This window comes from Coregonus lavaretus (assembly GCF_964263955.1).
Source record: "Coregonus lavaretus genome assembly, contig: HAP1_SCAFFOLD_166, whole genome shotgun sequence".
NCBI classification, from domain to species: domain Eukaryota; kingdom Metazoa; phylum Chordata; class Actinopteri; order Salmoniformes; family Salmonidae; genus Coregonus; species Coregonus lavaretus.
Genome location: NW_028161624.1, coordinates 168,557 through 191,237, shown reverse-complemented (window position 1 = coordinate 191,237; position 22,681 = coordinate 168,557). Strand labels below are relative to the sequence as shown.

Sequence of the window (22,681 nt, the reverse complement as noted above, 5' to 3'; positions counted from 1 at the left end):
AAACATAAACAGTGAATATTTTAGAAATATGAATACATAACTAAAAGACTAACCTCAATAGAGGACAGGTTCAATACTGCTTGGACCCCCATCAACATTTCTCTAAACACAAACTGCAAACAAAAATACATTACTGCAGTGGCATAACTTTCTACGCAATAAATAGTATTTTTGTTTGAATAAACAAACACTGATAATCAAAGCAAATAGATACCAAAACAGCATTGGTACTCTCAACCAGACACAGCATAGCAACGATCACACACAGCCACTACACATTTGTCTAAGGGGCAGTTTTACGTAGTGATCCTATTAAATTGTTCTAATTCCAAATTCTATGGACGGGACAATCTTTGGTCGTCATCATCATTTTCATATGCTCAAGGGACTTGGCGGGAGGCACTTTGACGTCAGTAAATAAGCACATAAAGACACTTTTAATAATGTGTTTCATACATTGATGATGACAATAATGTGGTCTTTACACAAAAAAACTAAACAGATATGGGATATTGTGTTCATATAGCAAGGAGATATATTATGATGGAATTTAAGACATACACTGAGTATACCAAACATTTGGAACACCTTCTTAATCATTTTGCCCTCAGAACAGCCTTAATTCGTCGGGGCATATACTTGTCAACGTGTCGAAAGCGTTCCACAGGAATGCTGGCCCATGTTGACTCCAATGCTTGAAACAGTTGTGTCAAATTGGCTGGATGTCCTTTGGGTGGTGGACCATTCTTGATACACACAGGAAACCGTTGAGCGTGAAAAACCCAGCAGCGTTACAGTTCTTGACACAAACGGGTGCGCCTCCTGACACCTACTACCATACCCCGTTCAAAGGCACTTTCATTTTTTTGTTTTGCCCATTCACCCTCTGAATTGTCACAAGGCATACAAATCCTTCTTTAACCTGTCTCCTCCCCTTCATCTACACGGATTGAAGTGGATTTAACAAATAACATCAATATGGGATCATAACTTTCACCTGGATTCACCTGGTCAGTCTGTCATGGAAAGAGCAGGTGTTCTTAATGTTTTGTATATTCAGGAGGAAGAAAATGCAATGACAAACAAACAAAACAAATGAACATGCTGTCATTTATTTTGGATCAAAGGTCTGTAGTCATTTACTGTGGCCAAAGTATAAAATAACTGTCTACAATGTTTCCATAAAATACATATAAATTACTGGTATAATGTAACTTTCTATTTCTTCAAATGCATCCGTTTGATAGCTACATTCCGCACACGCACACAAAAATATCGATATTTTAGATATTTTAAAATGTCGTTTATGATGGAATAAAGTTTAGAAGTCGTCTGTGGTTTAGGTTTGGAAAGTGAAGAAATAATCGCCTTCCACGCGCTCATTTAAAAAAAGATCTGCCCGTGCCTGCAGTTGAGCTCAGCCGTTGAATTTGAACTCAAAAACCGTTGGCTGTCTTCTTCACCTCCAGGTACAGTGCTACTAGCTAACGTTAGCAAATAATTCACAATTAGCTAGATATTAATTAGCTAAATATGTTATTGCAAAATATTTCGTTTTCCTGTAAATGTTGCCAGTCTCTGACCGCAACATTTATTTTTCTAGTAGCTAGTTAGCTAATGTCAGCCAGCCTAGCTGACATTAGCTACAGTAGCTAGCTAAAATTAGCTAGCTGTTTGCTGTTGTACCAACATTTCAGTTTTCTCACTAACGTTTTCTGAAGAAAATAATTGCCAAAGGCCCTTGCTTGCTAGTTTACCAACTGTCAATAGGGTGTTGTTGTCAATTAGCTAGCTAGCTAGCTAACATTAACGTTACCATTTCGTTTTCAGGATGGAGAGAGAGAGAGGATTCAACTTCAAGCTGTTGGTGCCTCCTAGAGTCAACCCACTCCCAGGACAGGTTTCTACCGTCAAACCACAGGAAACAGTCGAGGATAGGGGATGTTTCATGCAAACTTTGCAGCAGGTATCTCAGCTATATGTTTTGTTTGAAATAAACATTTTGGTATTCTCTCAATATGAATGACCTTACATTGATGTGCTATTTCATGTCTTAGGGTTATAATAAATGTTTGGACAAAGAGTCAAACATGCCTTTTCCCTCTATGAATACGGTTGTGCCAACAAAATCCACCAGATCAGGTATTTTATTATCATATGCATTATACTTTTAAAATTACATTTTAGTCATTTAGCAGACGCTCTTATCCAGAGCGACTTACATGAGCAATTAGGGTTAAGTGCCTTGCTTAAGTGCACATCTACAGATTTTTCACCTAGTCGGCTAAGGGATTAGAACCAGCGACCTTTCGGTTACTGGCACAACACTCTTACCCACTAAGCTACCTGCCGCCCCAACAGGGACATTCGACATACAGAACGTGACTGTGCTACTCCCAGTTCAAATTAATATGGAACTTTAATTTCAGAAAGCTCACACTTAAAACAATTTTTTTAGGCCTGGTTTGTCAGACCCAGATACTCCATTGAAGGTGCTTTTTAGTCAAAGAAATAGCGATCAGCTAAACCTGCATCTTGCACATGCATCTCGAGGTTGAATTATTTCCTCATATATTTTCTCTCCCCTCAGAAGATGTATTCAAGATGAAAGTTGTGCCACCAATGGAAAATGAAGAAGTAAGTAAACTTAGTTTGGTGTGAACACAGATAAAAACATAATAGTATGTGATGTGTCTTGGAGCTGGTGGGACGTAGGGTGGGACGTGGGGGAATAAACCTGCTATAGAGAGCAGAGGGGGATGTTTGCTTTGCCTAGCCCCTTGATTCCTGACGTTGCCCTATATGTTCACCTGTTTATATTACACCAATGAGTAGCAATCAGAAGTGGGGTGTGATTTCCAATGGGTCTTTAGAAAACCACTTGGCATGTTCTAAACATTTGCTTCTGAAAAACTGCAATGGTCACGTCAACTTTAGCACGCAACAATATATAGTGCATTCGGAAAGTATTCAGAACCTGTCAAGGCTCTGATGCGGATGTGGTGTGGAATCAAGTGCAGGACACAGGAGCTAAGTCAACCAGACTTTACTAGAATAAACAAAATAACAAACGGGTCAAACAAACCCGGAGGCGAACAATACGCAACAGTGCGTAAAACTCCAAAAACCCGACTGCGCACGAAACAACAGTGCGACGGTACAAACAAGCGACGGGCAAAACTGAACAGCACCAACAGACAGGTGAAAACAATTACACACAACACATGACAGAAACAACGAGAACTTATAGGACACCTAATCAACACTAAACATGAACAGGTGTACCAAACAGACCAAACCAAACAAACATCGAAAACAAAGAACGGTGGCAGCTAGTACTCCGGAGACGACGACCGCCGAAGCCTGCCCGAACATGGAGGAGGAGCAGCCTCGGCCGAAACCGTGACAGTACCCCCCCCTTGACGCGCGGCTCCAGCCGTGCGCCGACCCCGGCCTCGAGGACGACCAGGAGGACGCGGAGCAGGGCGCGTGGGATGACCACGATGGAACTCAGTCAGAAGAGACGGGTCTAAGATGTCCCTCCTCGGCACCCAGCACCGCTCCTCCGGGCCGTACCCCTCCCACTCCACGAGATATTGGAGACCCCCCATCCGACGTCTCGAATCCAAGATGGACCTGTCGACCAACTGGTCGAATGTGAAATTGGTGTCCCTGCAGGCCAACTCACGTTGAACGTCCTCCTGTAGACTACATCGAAAGTGATCGATGAGGGCCCATTCATTCCACCCTGCATCTGCCGCTAGAGTCCGGAACTCCAGTGCGAACGCCTGTGCGCTCCTCCTCCCCTGTCGGAGGTAGAAGAGACGCTCCCCCGCCGCTTTGCCCTCAGGTGGATGGTCGAACACGGCCTTGAAGCGACGGGAGAACTCCGCGTAGGAGATGGTGGTGGCGTCGATCCTCCTCCACTCGGCGTTGGCCCATTCCAACGCCTTGCCCGTGAGACAGGAGATGAGGGCGGAAACGCTCTCGTGTCCCGAGGGCACCGGGTGTACAGTGGCCAGGTAGAGCTCCACCTGCAGGAGGAACCCCTGACACCCGGCAGCTGTGCCGTCATACGCCCTCGGGAGCGAGAGCCGAATCCCACTGGGTTCCGGACCTGGGATGGGCGGACCGACCGATGGTGGTGGTGAGGTAGATGGGGGTGTGGGTACCCCTCTGGACTCCCATCGGTGTAATGTGTTGATGACGTCCTGCAGCGCGGTCCCAAGCTGACGGATCTGATCATCCTGGCCGCGGACGTGCTCCTCCAGCGACACAGGCGCTGCTGTTGCTTCTGCTGATTCCATAAAGTGGTGTGTAATTCTGTCAAGGCTCTGATGCGGATGTGGTGTGGAATCAAGTGCAGGACACAGGAGCTAAGTCAACCAGACTTTACTAGAATAAACAAAATAACAAACGGGTCAAACAAACCCGGAGGCGAACAATACGCAACAGTGCGTAAAACTCCAAAAACCCGACTGCGCACGAAACAACAGTGCGACGGTACAAACAAGCGACGGGCAAAACTGAACAGCACCAACAGACAGGTGAAAACAATTACACACAACACATGACAGAAACAACGAGAATTTATAGGACACCTAATCAACACTAAACATGAACAGGTGTACCAAACAGACCAAACCAAACAAACATCGAAAACAAAGAACGGTGGCAGCTAGTACTCCGGAGACGACGACCGCCGAAGCCTGCCCGAACAAGGAGGAGGAGCAGCCTCGGCCGAAACCGTGACAGAAGATCCCACCATACCTGGACCAAGCAGCGTGAAGGGGAGAGAGGATGGACTTTGGAGCAGTGGAGTAAGAGTCTCGACTGGGCCAAGCCAAGTGAAGAGCAGAGAGGTTGGACTTTGAAGCAGTGGAGTGAATGTCTGGCTAGAGACATGGAGGCCTGGTCCAAGAGGAGAGCCGCCCAGACATTTTTTAGGGGGGGGCTCACGCCGGGGACGACGGGGCATCAGGAGGCCGCGATAGAGCGGTCCAGCGGGTTGGCAGAGGAGGCCGCCAGGTTACGGGGGCCACTGGTATTAAAGGGGAAGGAAAGTGTAGAGGCACGGCGAGAGGTACTGGGGTGTGTTACCAGTCCGGTCCGGCCCGTTCCTGATCCCCGCGTAGGGCCAGTGGTGTGTGTCCCCAGTACGGTCCGGCTTGTTCCTGTCCCTCGCATCGAGCCTGTGGTGCGCGTCGCCAGCCCGGTCCGGCCTGTTCCTGCTCCCCGCACCAAGTCTGTAGTGCACTTCGTCAGCCCGGCTCGGCCCGTTCCTGCTCCCCGCACCAAGTCAGTGGTGCGCTTCGTCAGCCCGGCTCGGCCCGTTCCTGCTCCCCGCACCAAGCCAATGGTGCACGTCGCCGGCCCGGCCCGGCCTGTTCCTGCTCCCCGCACCAAGCCTATGGTGCGCGTCGCCAGCCCGGTCCGGCCCGCTCCTGCTCCCCGCACCAAGCCAATGGTGCGCGTCGCCAGCCCGGCCCGGCCTGTTCCTGCTCCCCGCACCAAGCCAATGGTGCGCGTCGCCAGCCCGGTCCGGCCCGCTCCTGCTCCCCGCACCAAGCCTATGGTGAGCGTCGCCAGCCCGGTCCGGCCCGTTCCTGCTCCCCACACCAAGCCAGTGGTGTGCGTCGTCAGTCCGGCACGGCCCGTGCCTGTTCCACCGGTGCCTGGTCCGGCACCGGTCAGCTGCTTCACACTGGAGCTAGAGCAATCCGCTCCACCAGTGTGCAGTCCAGTTCCGGCCAGCGGGGCCAGACCGGACCAGGGGTACTTTGGGAGGTTGGAGAGGGAGTGGGGATCAGGCCCGGAGCCGGATCCGCCGCCAAGGCGGAGTGCCCACCCGGTCCCTCCCCTGTGGTGTTTGGTTGGCGCGGCCGGAGTCCGCGCCTTTGGGGGGGGGTACTGTCACGCCCTGGCTCTGGGGACTCTAGTATGTTGAGCCAGGGTGTGAGTTTTCATTTGTTTTCGTTCTAGTTTTGTAGTTCTATGTTGGCCAGTGTGGTTCTCAATCAGAGGCAACGTGTATCAGCTGTTGCTTGTTGTCTCTGATTGGGAACCATACTTAAGCAGCCAGTTTTCCCACAGTGTTTGTGGGATCTTGTTCCGTGTTCCTGTATAGGTTTGTGTTTTGCACCTTTGGACGTCACGTTATCGTTTGTTGTTTTTGTTCGTGTTATCATTCAAATTAATAAAATATGTTCACCTTCCACGCTGCGCCTTGGTCCTCTGTTCCCGACGATCGTGACAGAACCCTTCCCTTTTTCCACATTTTGTTATGTTCCAGCCTTATTCTAAAATTGATTCAATTAATTTTTCCCTCATCAATCTACACACAATACCCCATAATGACAAAGCGAAAACAGGTTTTTAGATTGTTTTGCAAATGTATTAAGAATAAAAAACGGAAATACCTTATTTACATAAGTATTCAGACCCTTTGCTATGAGACTCGAAATTGAGCTCAGGTGCATCCTGTTTCCATTGATCATCCTTGCGATGTTTCTACAACTTGATTGGACTCCACCTGTGATAAATTCAATTGTTTGGACATGATTTGGAAAGGCACACACCTGTCTATATAAGGTACCACAGTTGACAGTGCATGTCAGAGCAAAAACCAAGCCATGAGGTTGAAGGAATTGTCCGTAGAGCTCTGAGACAGGATTGTGTCGAAGCACAGATCTGGGGAAGGGTACCAAAAAATGTCTGATGCATTGAAGGTCACCAAGAACACAGTGGCCTCCATCATTTTTAAATGAAAGAAGTTTGGAACCACCAAGACTCTTCCTAGAGCTGGCCGCCTGGCCAAACTGAGCAATCGGGGGAGAAGGGCCTTGGTCATGGAGGTGACCAAGAACCCGATGGTCACTCTGACAGAGCTCCAGAGTTCCTCTGTGGAGATAGGAGAACCTTCCAGAAGGACAACCATCTCTGCAGCACTCCACCAATCAGTCATTTATAGTAGAGTGGCCACACGGAAGCCATTCCTCAGTAAAAGGCACATGACATCCCGCTTTGAGTTTGCCAAAAGGCACTTAAAGGACTCTCAGACCATGAGAAGCAAGATTGAACTCTTTGGCCTGAATGCCAAGCGTCACGAAACCTGGCACCATCCCTACGGTGAAGCATGGTGGTGGCAGCATCATGCTGTGGGGATGTTTTTCAGAGGCAGGTAGTGGGAGACCAGTCAGGATTGAGGGAAAGATGAACGGAGCAATGTACAGAGAGATCCTTGATGAAAACCTGGGGCGAAGGTTCACCTTTCAACAGGACAACGACCCGAAACACACAGCCAAGACAATGCAGGAGTGGCTTCGGGACAAGTCTCTGAATGTCCTTGAGTGGCCCAGCCAGAGCCCGGACTTGAACCCGTTCGAACATCTCTGGAGAGACCTGAAAATAGCTGTGCAGCGACGCTCCCCATCCAACCTGACAAAGCTTGAGAGACTCTGCAGAGAAGAATGGGAGAAACTCCCCAAATACAGGTGTGCCAAGCTTGTAGCGTAATACCCAAGAAGACTCGAGGCTGTAATTGCTGCCAAAGGTACTTCAACAAAGTAAAGGTTATAAATACTTATGTACATTTGATGTTTCAGTTTTTTATTTTGAATACATTTGCAAAGATTTCTAACAACCTATTTTTTCTTTGGCATTATGGGGTATTGTGTGTAGATTGATGAGGGGAAAAAACCAATTGAATCCATTTTAGAATAAGGCTGTAACTCAACAAAAGTTTGAAAAAGCCAAGGGGTCTCAATACTTTCCGAATGCACTTTTTTGATAATAATAATACTTTTGGGCTGAACAAAAAATTAAGAGGACAGATTATTGTATGGGACAATATACAAACGTTTTTGGGAAAGATACATTGATAAGAAAGAAATTGACTGATTTTAAGGTTGTGTCATCAGATTTGGGGAGGGGTGGGGTCATCAGAAATTCTGGCTAAAGAAATGGGGTCCCCGCTGAAAAAGTTTGAAAACCACTGGCCTAGATAGATAACACATTCTACAACTCACCAGCAAGCCAATATTAGTTGAGTGTTAGTCTCTGGTGGAGAGACTACGTAAACATAAATGGTACCGTAGGTCTGTCATGATACAACGGGATGCGGGAGATAGCGAGCAGCATTAGTTCCGGTCCTTGGGTTTTTCCTCACCGGTTATTTGGAAAAATCTAGATTTGGTGTGGTGTGTCGAATTTCGGAAGGGGAGGGGACATTTGGCCCATAGACTTACCCGTAACTTGCAAAGAGAGAGGGTGGAGCTCCTCGTTCTATCTCTTCTCTTCACATGTATGGACCCAGAACTTAATCGAGCATCTGACCAATTACGCGAGATTAACCGAGATTAGTCGCATGTGAGCAAATGAGCCTTTATCTCAATTTATCTCACTTCTCAGGAGCATTAGTTTTAAATAATAGGCTATGTGATTCAGAGGAGACTGGTGGGGGAAGAGCTATAGGAGGATGGGCTCATTGTAAAGACTGGAATGGAAAAGTATCAAACATATGGAAACCATGTTTGACTCCGTTCCATTGATTCCATTACAGCCATTACAATGAGCCTGTCCTCCTATAGCTCCTCCCACCAGCCTTCGCTGATGTGATTATGCATAGATTATGCTGTAAAGTTCTGATATGTGTTTTCTAAATCTTCCTAGACCAATTTCAAACCCAGTCAGCTGTATTCAAAACTTTTTGAAGAAGTTCAGAAAGTAAAATATTGGAAAGTCAAAGTGGACTCAGAGGCTGTGCAAAAAGACAGGAAGCTGCAGGAAAACAAAAGAACAATTGAAACCCAACGCAAAGCCATTCAAGAATTGCAGGTATGTACCAGTAAATGTACTGGTATAGGCCTATATTGAAACGACAGAGTAAAAATGCTATAGTCCTTAAAAAAATATATTATTATTATTATTATCCTATGTTTCCTTTCCTTTATGTTCAGTTCGGAAATGAAAGCCTCAGCATAAAACTAGAAGATCAGATCAGTGAGAATGATGATCTGCAGAACAAGTATGTATTTGATTATAACATGATACTGTCACTATAGATTGTATCATCATCATTCTGCTTTTATCTGTAATGTTTATTTCTTCAACAGAAACAATGCAACACGGAACCTATGTAATATACTGAAGGATACGTTTGAAAGATCAGCGGAGAAAATCCATCTATGTGAGTAAAACATGCCGTCTACTCAGCCTAAGTGTACATGCTAGTTGCCTGAATGCAAAATGATGACATTTCGTAGTCTACGTTGTCCTCAAACCAACCTATGTTCTCTTAGTTGAATCTGAAAGAGAGGAAACCCATCACTTGTTCATGGACAACAGTGAAAGTATTCAGGTGAATATTATAATTTCCTGTTCTTTTGATTAAAATGATATAATGTATTTGTTATCTTCATTAATAAAGCATGTATGGCGTCAGTTACATGATGCTAGTGAAGAACAATAAAAAAAAAAAGTTAATTAATTGTTATAGAGGATGAGTGCTGCCTTTGAGAGCCTACGTATTCAAGCAGAAACTGACCGCCATGAAATGCTGAAAGGTATGTATATATCATCATCAATGCACTTGTATTGTGTTGTTGTGAACATAACACTAGGCACTTTACACAGTATATAAAAAGAGAACAATAACTCCAATGATGTGAACATTTTACAGTCAAAGAGGATTTGCAAGAATGTGCCATTCTAAAGGAGACATTTGAGAAAGAATTCAGCATGAAAGAAGAAGAGGTTCGTCTATAACTGACTCAACATGAGTAATGGACACCCTCTCTCTGAGTGGTTCCCAAAACAAACATTTTTGTAAACCTTGTTGTCACAAACAATATGAACAGTATTTGACATTGTGTATGTAGACTATGCAAACTGAAAGTATCTCTTACAGGTTGTGATACTTCAGATGAAAATGAAGGACAAAGAAAAAGAACTTCAGGCAATCCTGCTCAACCTCCATGAAACCCAAGAGAGTTGCAAACGGTTACAACAGGCAGAAAGTAAGATGGTCACTATTTGGACGAGACTAATATTACTAGAGACGTTGGTTATGTAATTATTATCCCAGCATGTGAGTTATTCCATAGGACGATTTGCACAGGATGTTTTTCCAAACTGCCTCCATTATTCTTTTTTTCCCTTCATTCAATTTACCATTATGACAGAAGCCTGGAGGTTTTTATTCTAGGTGTGAAGATATTTCAACGTCATGTCTAGACAGTAGGCTACACTGATAACTCGTGCTTGGCTGCCAAATTTATAGGTGTCCCCATAATATTTAAATTGAGGAAGTGTGATCAAAATCATTATTTTAGCGATCCACGGTAGAAGTCCCTCCGAATAAAAATGCCTCCAATCCTGCTGATATGAGCTGCTGAACAGTAGGCCTATTTGCACTTGAGATACATTTATGGATGAGAAAGTGAACTTGCCATTTCCAAAAAAGTTGAGCTCAGTGGATCGGGATGCTTTGTGATCTATTAATCTACTGCCTACTACATCAACAGCCAGGGTTTCATTAAAGCGGCAATCAGCAGTTTAAACAATAACAATGCCTTCTCCCGCTTCTGTTTTGGTAAAAAGCTGAGGGATGGGGCTGAAGAAATGTAACCACTCTCAAATTCAAAGACATAGCTATGGATGCAAAGTCTGGGCATCCATGATATCAAAATTATAGTTTTAGGCTATAAAGTGTTTGTTTACATTTACATTGTTTACAAACATCAGAGTAAAACAAGCTTACATTTTAGGTTCTGATGGGGTACGACAGTTGAACTAAGCTCATGAGGCATTTATAAGTTGTATTCGTCAAGAATCAATGGGTACATATCAATAATTCACAAATCCCAAAATGGATGTAGCAACAGCAGATTGCCCCTTTAAATAAGCCTATAACCGCAATACTTTTTTATTGCGCATTTAGGCCTAATTAAGCTGACACATTTGGCGATGTTCAACTTCAATTCACTGGCACAAAACATATAAAGAAAAGTATTCAGTATGAAAGTTGATAAAGGCAGGCCAGTCATATGAAATATACACTATATATACAAAAGTATGTGCACCCCTTCAAATTAGTGCATTCGGCTATTTCAGCCACACCTGTTGCTGACAGGTGTATAAAATAGAGCACACAGCCATGCAATCTCCATAGACAAACATTGGCAGTAGAATAGCCTTACAGAAGAGCTCAGTGACTTTCAACGTGGCACTGTCATAGGATGCTACCTTTCCAACAAGTCAGTTTGTCAAATTTCTGCCCTGCTAGAGCTGCCCCGGGCAACTGTAAGTGCTGTTATTGTGAAGTGGAAACGTCTAGGAGCAACAACGGCTCAGCCGCGAAGTGGTAGGCCACACAAGCTCACAGAACCGGACCGCCGAGTGCTGAAGCACGTAGCGTGTAAAAATCGCCTGTCCTCGGTTGCAATACTCACTACCGAGTTCTAAACTGCCTCTGGAAGCAACTTCAGCACAATAACTGTTCGTCGGGAGCATCATGAAATGGGTTTCCATGGCCGAGCAGCTGCACACAAGCCTAAGATCACCATGCGCAATGCTAAGCATCGGCATGGTGTAAAGCTCGCTGCCATTGGACTCTGGAGCAGTGGAAATGCGTTCTCTGGAGTGATGAATCACACTTCACCATCTGGTAGTCCGACAGATAAATCTGGGTTTGGCGGATGCCAGGAGAACGCTACCTGCCCCAATGCATAGTGGCAACTATAAAGTTTGGTGGAGGAATAATAGTTGTGGGTGTTTTTCATGGTTCGGGCTAGGCCACTTAGTTCCAGTGAAGGGAAAACCTGTGCACAAAGCGAGGTCCATACAGAAATGGTTTATCGAGATCGGTGTGGAAGAACTTGACTGGCCTGCACAGAGCCCTGACCTCAACCCCATCGAACACCTTTGGGATGAATTGGAACGCCGACTGCGAGCCAGGCAGATTCGCGCAACATCAGTGCCCGACCTCACTAATACTCTTGTTGCTAAATTGAAGCAAGTCCCCGCAGCAATGTTCCAACAACTAGTGAAAAGCCTTCCCAGAAGAGTGGAGGCTTTTATAGCAGCAAAGGGGGGACCAACTCCATATTAATGCCCATGATTTTGGAATGAGATGTTCGACGAGCAGGTGTCCACATACACTACCGTTCAAAAGTTTGGGGTCACTTAGAAATGTCCTTGTTTTCGAAAGAAAAGCTAATTTCTTGTCCATTAAAGTAACATAAAATTGATCAGAAATACAGTGTAGACATTCTTAATGTTGTAAATGGCTATTGTAGCTGGAAACGGCTGATTTTTTATGGAATATCTACATAGGCGTACAGAGGCCTATTATCAGGAACCATCAGTCCTGTGTTCCAATGGCACGTTGTGTTTGCTAATCCAAGTTTATAATTTTAAAAGGCTAATTGATCATTAGAAAACCCTTTTGCAATTATGTTAGCACAGCTGAAAACTGTTAAATAAAACTGGACTTCTTGAGACTAGTTGAGTATCTGGAGCATCAGAAATTGTGGGTTCGATTACAGGCTCAAAATAGCCAGAAACAAATAACTTTCTTCTGAAACTCGTCAGTCTATTCTTGTTCTGAGAAATGAAGGCTTTTCCATGTGAGAAATTGCCAAGAAACTGAAGATCTCGTACAACTCCCTTCACAGAACAGCGCAAACTGGCTCTGACCAGAATTGAAGAGGAGTGGGAGGCCCCGGTGCACAACTAAGCAAAGATTACGGATGTGGTGTTTTGTTCTCGTGCACATAATTACATTACCCCCAGTAAAACTAATTCCGTCCGAATAGGTCTTGGTGAACCTTTACCTCCATTTCATGCATTTTACTGGAAGTTAAACTTAAAGCATGGTAGCTGCATCCTAACTGCTTTACTCCTGTATAATATCATGACAGAGCAACATCAGGAAGCCCTTCAATGTTGCAAACAAGAACAAGAATCCCTGTTAGAAAGTCTGCAAAGTGCAGAACAACTCAATGAAGAATGTGAGGTTAGTATGTTTTCTTGTACTCTAATATGCTGATGAAAATAATATTTAAATCACAAGTTATGCAATTCATCATGCATATTCCAAGGGGGCATATGTTTGTCATTTTACATTCTAAAGTGTTATTTATCTTTATGCGGCTGTGGACAGTACATAATGAGACAATGGAAAACATGCATTGTTACTTTGAATCTCTTTAGGGAAATAGAAAAGCTATTGCGACAGCATTAGAGCGCAACAAAGAGGAGAATGCAAAGGTCATTGCCAAGAAAGACTCAAGCTTGGAAGAGCTCAACAAAATAAAAGATCAACAAGCAGACAAGCTTGTAGAGATTCAGGCCACAGCCCAGGAATTTCAGACATCATTAACAGTTGAGATACAGAGGTGGGAAATTCATGTTTGGTGAACCCAAATAGTCAGAATGGTAATCAAGATTCTTATATTACTTTGAATGTTAACTTGTTTCCCAGGGCAAAAGAACTTGAACTGAAGCTTACTGCAGTCACAGAGGAACTTGACTGGAAAAACATTGAATTAGGTAAAGTATTGCTCGGCTTCGCCTCGTACCTACCGCCGTGCTAAAAAAGGTGTATCACACACCCTCTCGTGTTATAATTGCTTTATTTTCCAAACATTGACATTTGTTTTTAGCTTGTATGCAACCATAGATTAAATATACTTTTTGTTTTCTAGGAGAGCTCAAAGAACAGAAAGAAAACCAAGACAGCCAGCTGCAAATCCTTGAAGATGAATTGGTAAAGATTACCGTATATATATTGGCACTTCCCTCATAAATGTCATGCCTAGTCCATGTAGTGAGGTTAATGAAAGATACATTATTTAACTCTTGCCTTTAGGATGTCAAAACTAAATCCATACAGTCACTAGAGGAAACAATTAAAATTGTGGAGACCAGAACATCAGAACTCACCACAGAGCTTGAGGGGAAACATGCTGAAATTCACCAAGTCAAGGTGAGATGATGTTCAGATGATCGTTGTGTAGATACATTTGTAGCGCTACTTATTCAGAAGGATATTGTTTGCATAAATCTTATTATCTTTTAATATTGGAATATGTTGTACCCTTCTAGAATAAAGTGGAAACCATGTCTGTTGAAAAAATTTTACTGGAAAAGGCTCTTGAAAAGGCTGAAACGATGCAAAACGACTTGAAAGAAAAATCCAATATGACTGAGGTTTGATTCTATTAATTGTATTTTCCTTGCACAATATTGGCAGTGCATATTTGTGTTTAAATTTTTTGTTTGACACCTCTACATGCATGAGTCCAGGAAATAGATTTTTCATATGTTGTATCCCACAGAGGAAAATAAAAGAGATTGAGGGGCAGTTATCTGCTGCAATGAGAAGAGATGAAAGATCCATCAAGGAGAAAGATCATCTAAAGACAGACATTGTACAGCATGAGTGAGTCCTTTGATGTTCAAATATCAATTATTCAAAAACCTGAGGGATAGTTTTCGTCCATGTCTCTTTAAATAATGCTGAATGTGAATTCTTCCCCAGGGTGAAGTATGAGGCGCTATCAGCAAGTTTCAATCAGCTGCAACTTGAGAAGAAGACTATTCTGGAGCAGATTCAGAATGAATCTTCAGAGGCAACCATTCTGATAGCACAACTTAAGGTCTGTATGAATTGAACATGTGTTGCTGTCTGTATAGTATAATACAGAATAATTTAGCAGTTTGTTGATAATTCATGGTAGTGTGTTGTAATGGGAATATTTTTCTCATTCAGGAGAGCGAGGCAAAAGAGATGAAGATGAAGAAGGAAATTGAAAGACTCCAAGAAGAAAACCAACAATTACGGTCAGTTAGAGTTCATTGTTTATAAATCTTTAGTAATTATAGTAATTATACAATGCAGCAACATTCTTTTTTTTCAAAATCATTCACCTTTTCTTTCCTGTAGAGAGGAATTGAAATCCTTAAATGCCAAAGTTGAAGAGCAAGGCCAAGACACTGAGAATCTGCAGAAGAAACTTGAAGAAAGTGTAAGCAAATCAACTGTCTGGAGGTTGTAATAATACTGTGAAATTGTGAAAATTATGATAATTCCCTTTTAGTGTTTGAAAAGTTTGAAAAGACCGCCTGAAATTATTGCCTGTTTTGGTGGAATGGAGTTTTGGCCTGCCTGGTGTCATCACCATGTGGTAAATTAGTTAATAGACCAATAAGAAAGAGACTTTCAAACCTCTGCCAATAACAGCTAGTTTTCAATTTCCCCCTCCCCACTCAGACAACTCCCAGACAGTCCTAGCAAAATTATTGCTTGAGAAATTGCTCTTTGCTAAGAAGCTATTTTTGTTTATTTTTTACTATTTTATTTGAAAACAGTCACAGTAAGATACTTAATTGTTACCCAGAAATGATTTGATATTGAAATTAAAACGTCTGTATTGGAACTTTCAACATGATGTCTGTTTAACACAAAATGATATGGCCATGTACTATAAATGTCCAAATGTAAATGCACGTCAGTTTTATTCTATATTCACACAAATGAGTGATAGTAAATCAAGTTGACTATTTTCTGTTTTACTTTATTTCTGTAGTGTGGAGATCTGCAAGCTGAGTTCGCAAAGAAAGAGAAACAAATGAAAGCAGTGGAGTCAAAGGTCATTATCAAAGTCATGTCTACACCTGGATTATTTTCTCTTTAATTATCTTATCAAACACTTTGCTTTTTCTCTCTAGCTGTCCAACCTGAAGATAAAATTAGAGAGTAAAACTAAAGTCCAGGACGAATACCAAAAAGAGGTTTGTGTTGACAATTTTTTGTTGTTGATAAAATTACTAATTAATTATACAGTAATATAAAACATTCAGCTTTCTATAACCTGTTTTTCATTTACTTGTTTGTTCTCAGAACAAAACGTTGAAGAAACAAATTGCAATTGAGACAGCAAAATCCAGTGAACTTGAAAATGAGGTACCGTGTGGCTTTTAAATGATCACTTACAAGACAATTGCAACATTGTAATGCAGTTGTGATGCAACTTGGTTTTTCATCCATTACAGATAAACAAATTGAAAGAGGAGTCAGAAAATGTTCAACGATCAAATGAAGAGGAATGTAAAAGATTGCTTGATGATCTTGGAACCAAATCAACATCTGAGGCAGAGCTTCAGAAAAAGGTGCTTGTTGGAAGTTACATTCTGGAAGGTACATTCTGGTAGATGTGGCAATATACTTACTGCACATCTTGATCCGTGCAGGTGCAAAAGCTACAGTTTACAGCTACAGATGCAGTCAAGAGTAAGGAAGATGTTGAAATCAAATGTCAGAACAAGATAGCAGACATGGTTGCCTTGATGGAAAAGCATAAGGTAAAGTTATCTTTTGGTCAATATCCACAGATTACACCAACACTGCTGCCATCTTGCATGTTGTAGGAAATGTTCTCCATGTGTGTTTGTTAACATTTAGTTCTCTGTTGGTATCAGAACCAGTATGACAAAATGGTTGAGGAGAAAGATGCAGAGCTTGATGAGAAGAAGAGGAAAGACATGGAGGCTACTGCTAATAGAACATCACTGGTATGATACATTATAGTAGAGAAATACACATGAGATTGGATTAACTGGGAGTATTTCAGTAGTGTCATAGCTCTGCTTCTTGGATATTTTTCTGATTTTTCCTCAGGAATTGGAGCTGTCACAGCAGAACATTGAGAATGACCGTTTGAAGGAACAACTAAAGAAAGAAATGAATGAGAGGGTAAGTGTGTCATGTCCCATGCTGACAAAGCTGTGTCAAGTGACAAATGTTGTCTATTTACTCAGTCATGGTGTCATGTTGGGTTGTAGGAAAGCTTACTACAAGAGATTACAGACCTGAAAAAAGAGATTACATCTCAGAAAATGAGCAGGCAACTGGAGACACAGGATAAACAGGTATATATTCAGATTTCAGAGCATTACAACAACAGTTTGTGTTGTTTAAAAGTGTCTGACAAAAAATGTTTTTAATTTGTTATATTTACAAATTAGCTGCCTGAGCCAAAGTCCAAAGAAGTGAGGTGTTCTGAAACCCCCAAAGTATCCTCCTCCGCCAAGATGCCTGTGTTCCGTTTGGCAAAGGACAGTCAGAGAAAGCCAAAAACTCCGAAAGCCTCTGTAACCCCATCCCAAAGCTCAGACAAAATAGTTGCTTTAACTCCAAACATTAATGTAAGTGATCATGAACTTCTTAAAAATGATTGTGTTCAGGTCAAACGTTTTCTGAAAGGTTTCTCCACTACATCCATGTGCATGATCACTGTATTAGATGAACTGATATTTTTGACATGTCAAAGGAAATGGAAAACAAAGCCCCAAAAACTCCATCTTGGAGCTCCATGACTAGAGTTGCAGCAACACCACGAATGAAGGTATTGGAATTGGTTGATTATTTTGTGTGTTGTATTCATAATGCATAAGCTAGGCTATTCAATAATAAATGACCTGTATGTTGTATGATCACTGTAGAATTTATTAGATTAACTGACGTCGTATGTTTGATGTGTCAAAGGAAACCGAAGCTCTCAGAACTCCATCTTGGAGCTCCACCAATATAGTTGGCGCAACACCACGGATTAAGGTATTGGAATATGTTGCTAGATTTCTTTATGTGTAGTATTCATTAACTGTGTTTTCATTTGTTGACCGTGATATGTGAACCATTCCCCCAGAGGATTCTCTCCATCCTATTTCTTTGTGAGTGATTGAGTGATTTTCTCCACAGTCTTACAGAATCAGAACTCCTCCGTCCACTGGGAAGTCTGTGCCCTGGGGGAAGAGCACCCTGGAGCTTGACCCCAAGTCTGACAGCTCTGAACATAATGATTTATTGGTAAATAATGCTTCAAGATCTAATGAACACACTGCTTTAACTTAGATTTGCTTAAAACATTGGATTGGTTTAAAACTCCCAATGACCACAAATAAATTAAACTCATAACTTTATATGCATGCTGGATGGAATGTACATGCACATTTAATTGTGGAAATCATTTTGCTTTACATATCACATCTTCTAACTTGGGTCTTTCTGGTTCTTATAATGGCAGAGCATTGCAGTTGCAACTGATCCATTCGAGAGCAGCCTGCAGCCAAGTGTCCCAGCAGCACAGCATCAAAAAGTGGACATATTCAGGAAGGTAGAATGAGCCAGCCTTACATTAACACCAAATACTTGACTTACTTGGCAGTACTCCCTCTGCATTATGAAATAAGTTGTGGAATACCATATTGCATTTTCTGGTATAGTCTATACTCTGCAACTTCTAAAATATAGTCTGTAACTTGTAAAAGTAGTTAATGCTGTGATGTCCAGGTCAGTATTAGTCTGTAATGTTTCAGATCCAGAGCCCTGCCATTCAGAAATCACCTGGGAGTGCTTTAAAGCTCGCTGCAATGAAAAGGATGCGGGATGCTGGTTGGACATCTGTCACTGGTGCTGAAAAGAAGAAGAAAAAATCAGTTGAAAAGATCTTTGCATAAGAAGCAAGTGCTGTGCTTTTCAAGATAGACTGTTTTCTGTGTGTCTGGGGGAAAAAACAGCGAAAACGGTCTATGCTCTTTTCATTACACCACTGCACTCAAGTTCATTCATGTCTATAGTTGTCTGATGCTGGGAAAGCTGTTGACCAAAATATAAATTTCAAATGCAAGTCAAACAAATTTCAAATGAACCAAGTATGTTATCTTGTTTTGTTGTTACTGTTTAGCAACTTTACTCATATTATTAATGGGAAAATATGTCAAATGCTTGTTGTTTTGACCAAACTTGCCACTTTTGAGTCCATTCAACATGAATAAGTTCATGTTTTCATTAAATGTAATGTATTTGTTCGTAACATTGTTTTTGCTTGTGTGGTTTTTATGAACCTATACACTATAAATACAAAAGCTTATATACAAAAGAATGTGGACACCCCTTCAAATGAGTGGATTCGGTTATTTCAGCCACACCCGTTGCTGACAGGTGTATAAAATCAAGCACACATTTTTATCATTTAGCAGACGCTCTTATCCAGAGTGACGTACAGTTAGTGCATACATTATACATATTTTTCTTCATACTGGCCCCCCGTGGGAATGGAACCCACAACCCTGGCATTGCAAACGCCATGCTCTACCGACTGAGCTACATCCCTGCCAGCCATTCCCTCCCCTACCCTGGGCCAATTGTGCGCCGCCCCATGGGTCTCCCGGTCGCGGCAGGCTACGACAGAGCCTGGATTTGAACCATGATCTCTAGTGGCACAGCTAGCACTGTGATGCAGTGCCTTAGACCACTGCGCCACTCGGGAGAGTACACAGCACACAGCCACGCAATCTACATAGACAAACATTGGCAGTAGAATGGCCCGTACTTAAGAGCTCAGTGACTTTCAACAGGGCACCGTAATAGGATGCCACCTTCCTGTCAGTTCGTCAAATTTCTGCCCTGCTAGAACTGCTGTAAGTGCTGTTATTGTGAAGTGGAAGCCCACACAAGTTCACAGAACGGGACTGCCGAGTGCTGAAGCACGTAGCACGTAAAAATCGTCTGTCCTTGCAACACTCACTACCGAGTTCCAAACTGCCCAGGAAGCAACTTCAGCACAATAACTGTTCGTCGGAAGCTTCATGGAATGGGTTTCCTGTAGCTCAGTTGGTAGAGCATGGCGCTTGCAACGCCAGGGTTGTGGGCTTGATTCCCACGTGGGGCCAGTATGGAAAATGTCTGCTAAATGACTAAAATGTAAAAAATGTAAATGTTTCCATGGCCGAGCAGCCGCACACAAGCCTAAGATCACCATGCGCAATGCCAAATGTCGGCTGGAGTGGTGTAAAGCTTGCCCCCATTGGACTCTGGAGCAGTGGAAACGCGTTCTCTGGAGTGATGAATCACGCTTCACCGTCTGACGGATAAATCTGGGTTTGGCGGATGCCAGGAGAACGATACCTGCCCCAATGCATAGTGCCAACTGTAAAGTTTGGTGGAGTAGGAATAATGGTCTGGGGCTGTTTTTCATGGTTTGGGCTAGGCCCGTTAGTTCCAGTGAAGGGAAATCTTAACCCCATCGAACACCTTTGGGATTAATTGGAACGCCGACTGCGAGACAGGCCTAATTGCCCAACATCAGTGTCCGACCTCACTAATGCTCTTGTGGCTGAATGGATGCAAGTCCCTGCAGCAATGTTCCAACATCTAGTGGAAAGACTTCCCAGAAGAGTGGAGGCTGGTATAGCAGCAAAGGGGGGACCAACTCCATATTAATGCCCATGATTTTGTAATGAGATGTTTGGCAACATTGTGTGATGAATTGTTATTTATTACTATTTATATTACTACCAAATAAAATGATGCTTCAATTTGTCATAGTCATTTATTTGTATTTACTCAGATTGTCATATTCTCCCTTTTGCAACGGAAAAGGGATCCGACTAATACATCCCTGTTTTATACCTTTTAATGTGACCCTCCCTAATTAGGGTCCTAGGGAAACACTGACCAAAACTAGTTTTCCTACTACCGTATCACATAAATCAAACATTTACATTTACATTTACATTTACGTCATTTAGCAGACGCTCTTATCCAGAGCGACTTACAAATAGGTGCATTCACCTTATAGCCAGTAGTACAACCACTTTACAATGTTTTTTTTTTTTTTTTTTTTTTTTGGGGGGGGGGGGGGGTAAAGGTGGGGGTAGAAGGATTACTTTATCCTATCCCAGGTATTCCTTAAAGAGGTGGGGTTTCAAATGTCTCCGGAAGGTGGTGAGTGACTCCGCTGTCCTGGCGTCGTGAGGGAGCTTGTTCCACCATTGGGGTGCCAGAGCAGCGAACAGTTTTGACTGGGCTGAGCGGGAACTATGCTTCCGCAGAGGAAGGGGAGCCAGCAGGCCAGAGGTGGATGAACGCAATGCCCTCGTTTGGGTGTAGGGACTGATCAGAGCCTGAAGGTACGGAGGTGCCGTTCCCCTCACAGCTCCATAGGCAAGCACCATGGTCTTGTAACAGATGCGAGCTTCAACTGGAAGCCAGTGGAGTGTGCGGAGGAGCGGGGTGACGTGAGAGAACTTGGGAAGGTTGAACACCAGGCGGGCTGCGGCATTCTGGATGAGTTGTAGGGGTTTAATGGCACAGGCAGGGAGCCCAGCCAACAGCGAGTTGCAGTAATCCAGACGGGAGATGACAAGTGCCTGGATTAGGACCTGTGCCGCTTCCTGTGTAAGGCAGGGTCGTACTCTCCGAATGTTGTAGAGCATGAACCTACAGGATCGGGTCACCGCCTTGATGTTAGCAGAGAACGACAGTGTGTTGTCCAGGGTCATGCCAAGGCTCTTCGCACTCTGGGAGGAGGACACAACGGAGTTGTCAACCGTGATGGCGAGATCATGGAACGGGCAGTCCTTCCCCGGGAGGAAGAGCAGCTCCGTCTTGCCAAGGTTCAGCTTGAGGTGGTGATCCGTCATCCATACTGATATGTCTGCCAGACATGCAGAGATGCGATTCGCCACCTGGTTATCAGAAGGGGGAAAGGAGAAGATTAGTTGTGTATCGTCAGCGTAGCAATGATAGGAGAGGCCATGTGAGGATATGACAGAGCCAAGTGACTTGGTGTATAGCGAGAATAGGAGAGGGCCTAGAACTGAGCCCTGGGGGACACCAGTGGTGAGAGCACGTGGTGCGGAGACAGCTTCTCACCACGCCACTTGGTAGGAGCGACCGGTCAGGTAGGACGCAATCCAAGAGTGAGCCGCGCCGGAGATGCCCAACTCGGAGAGGGTGGAGAGGAGGATCTGATGGTTCACAGTATCAAAGGCAGCAGACAGGTCTAGAAGGATAAGAGCAGAGGACATAGGTATGGTGTTTTTATAAATGTGTTCCCTACTGTTCTGACCTACAATTCACAATATTGCAACGCAACACAGATACATAAAGTATATTCTTGACGTTGATAATAAAAGTGAGTTACCTCGGGTGCTCAACACGTAATGCTGATGTCACTGTCACTATTGCCGCGTTCAAGTGCTAGTCGGAACTAGGAAACTCGGAAATGTTCGACTTGCTAACTTGTTGTAGTTATTCACGTGCCGCATTCAATAAATTAGCAAATCGAAATGTCCGAGTGTCCTAGTTCCAACTAGCATTTGAACGCGGCATAGCCCCTTTGCCCTTCCTTGCTCCGCTCTCCCACCGCTGACTACGCTCCAGCTGCTTGCGCAGCTGCCTGCTGGTGTCTGCAGCTGGCTCCCCTCTCTAGCCCACATATTCAATGTACAGGTAGCTTAGACCATGACAGGCATCGCCGCTGCCTCCTTCTTCTCCAACAGTTGCAGATTCGGTGGTTGCGGACTCCACTTCGAATCGTTGGCCGAACTCATCGTGCATATTGAGGATAACCACATCGGTAAGCATTGAACGAACCAGACAGAAACAGTCAATCTGCTCACTGCACTTCTGCAATGGCCGTGGCTAGGGCTAGCACGAACCAGTTAGCTAGCTATAGCTACTTCCTGCGTCTGACAGCGCTGTTGGTAGGTGTATTGATGGGACGTTTGTCTTTAGATTTGGTATATTTACTGTCACGCTATAGCATTGCAATGTATAGCTACAAACTGCACGATTAGGAACCATCTCGCACTTCGGAAGCGCCAGTTGGTCAAT

General features: G+C 43.5%; 2 protein-coding genes across 2 annotated transcripts in view; both read left to right on the top strand.

Annotated features, from left to right (window-relative positions):
- Positions 1-1,831: 1,831 nt before the first annotated feature.
- On the top strand, positions 1,832-18,873 carry LOC311120322 (synaptonemal complex protein 1-like; the record flags this gene model as incomplete). Its single annotated transcript, XM_084194944.1, has 34 exons — positions 1,832-1,966; positions 2,058-2,142; positions 2,591-2,637; positions 8,671-8,835; positions 8,958-9,025; positions 9,114-9,187; positions 9,300-9,358; positions 9,497-9,563; positions 9,680-9,753; positions 9,908-10,016; positions 12,921-13,015; positions 13,213-13,397; positions 13,484-13,551; positions 13,707-13,768; positions 13,871-13,987; positions 14,107-14,211; positions 14,340-14,443; positions 14,543-14,660; positions 14,774-14,844; positions 14,948-15,029; positions 15,591-15,653; positions 15,733-15,795; positions 15,905-15,967; positions 16,057-16,173; positions 16,255-16,365; positions 16,483-16,575; positions 16,682-16,756; positions 16,846-16,932; positions 17,029-17,208; positions 17,334-17,408; positions 17,549-17,617; positions 17,762-17,869; positions 18,087-18,176; positions 18,379-18,873. 34 exons carry the CDS (start codon positions 1,832-1,834, stop codon positions 18,517-18,519), a joined length of 3,225 nt encoding a protein of 1,074 aa, XP_084051070.1. The 3' UTR covers positions 18,520-18,873.
- A 3,436-nt stretch (positions 18,874-22,309) lies between these two features.
- LOC311120319 (juxtaposed with another zinc finger protein 1-like) overlaps positions 22,310-22,681 on the top strand; it is a gene marked incomplete at both ends in the record, with an annotated part of 35,674 nt that continues 35,302 nt past the window's right edge. Inside the window, one exon of the mRNA XM_084194941.1 lies at positions 22,310-22,424. Within this exon, the coding sequence (XP_084051067.1) occupies positions 22,310-22,424 (115 nt within the window). The remainder of the gene's footprint in view (positions 22,425-22,681) is intronic.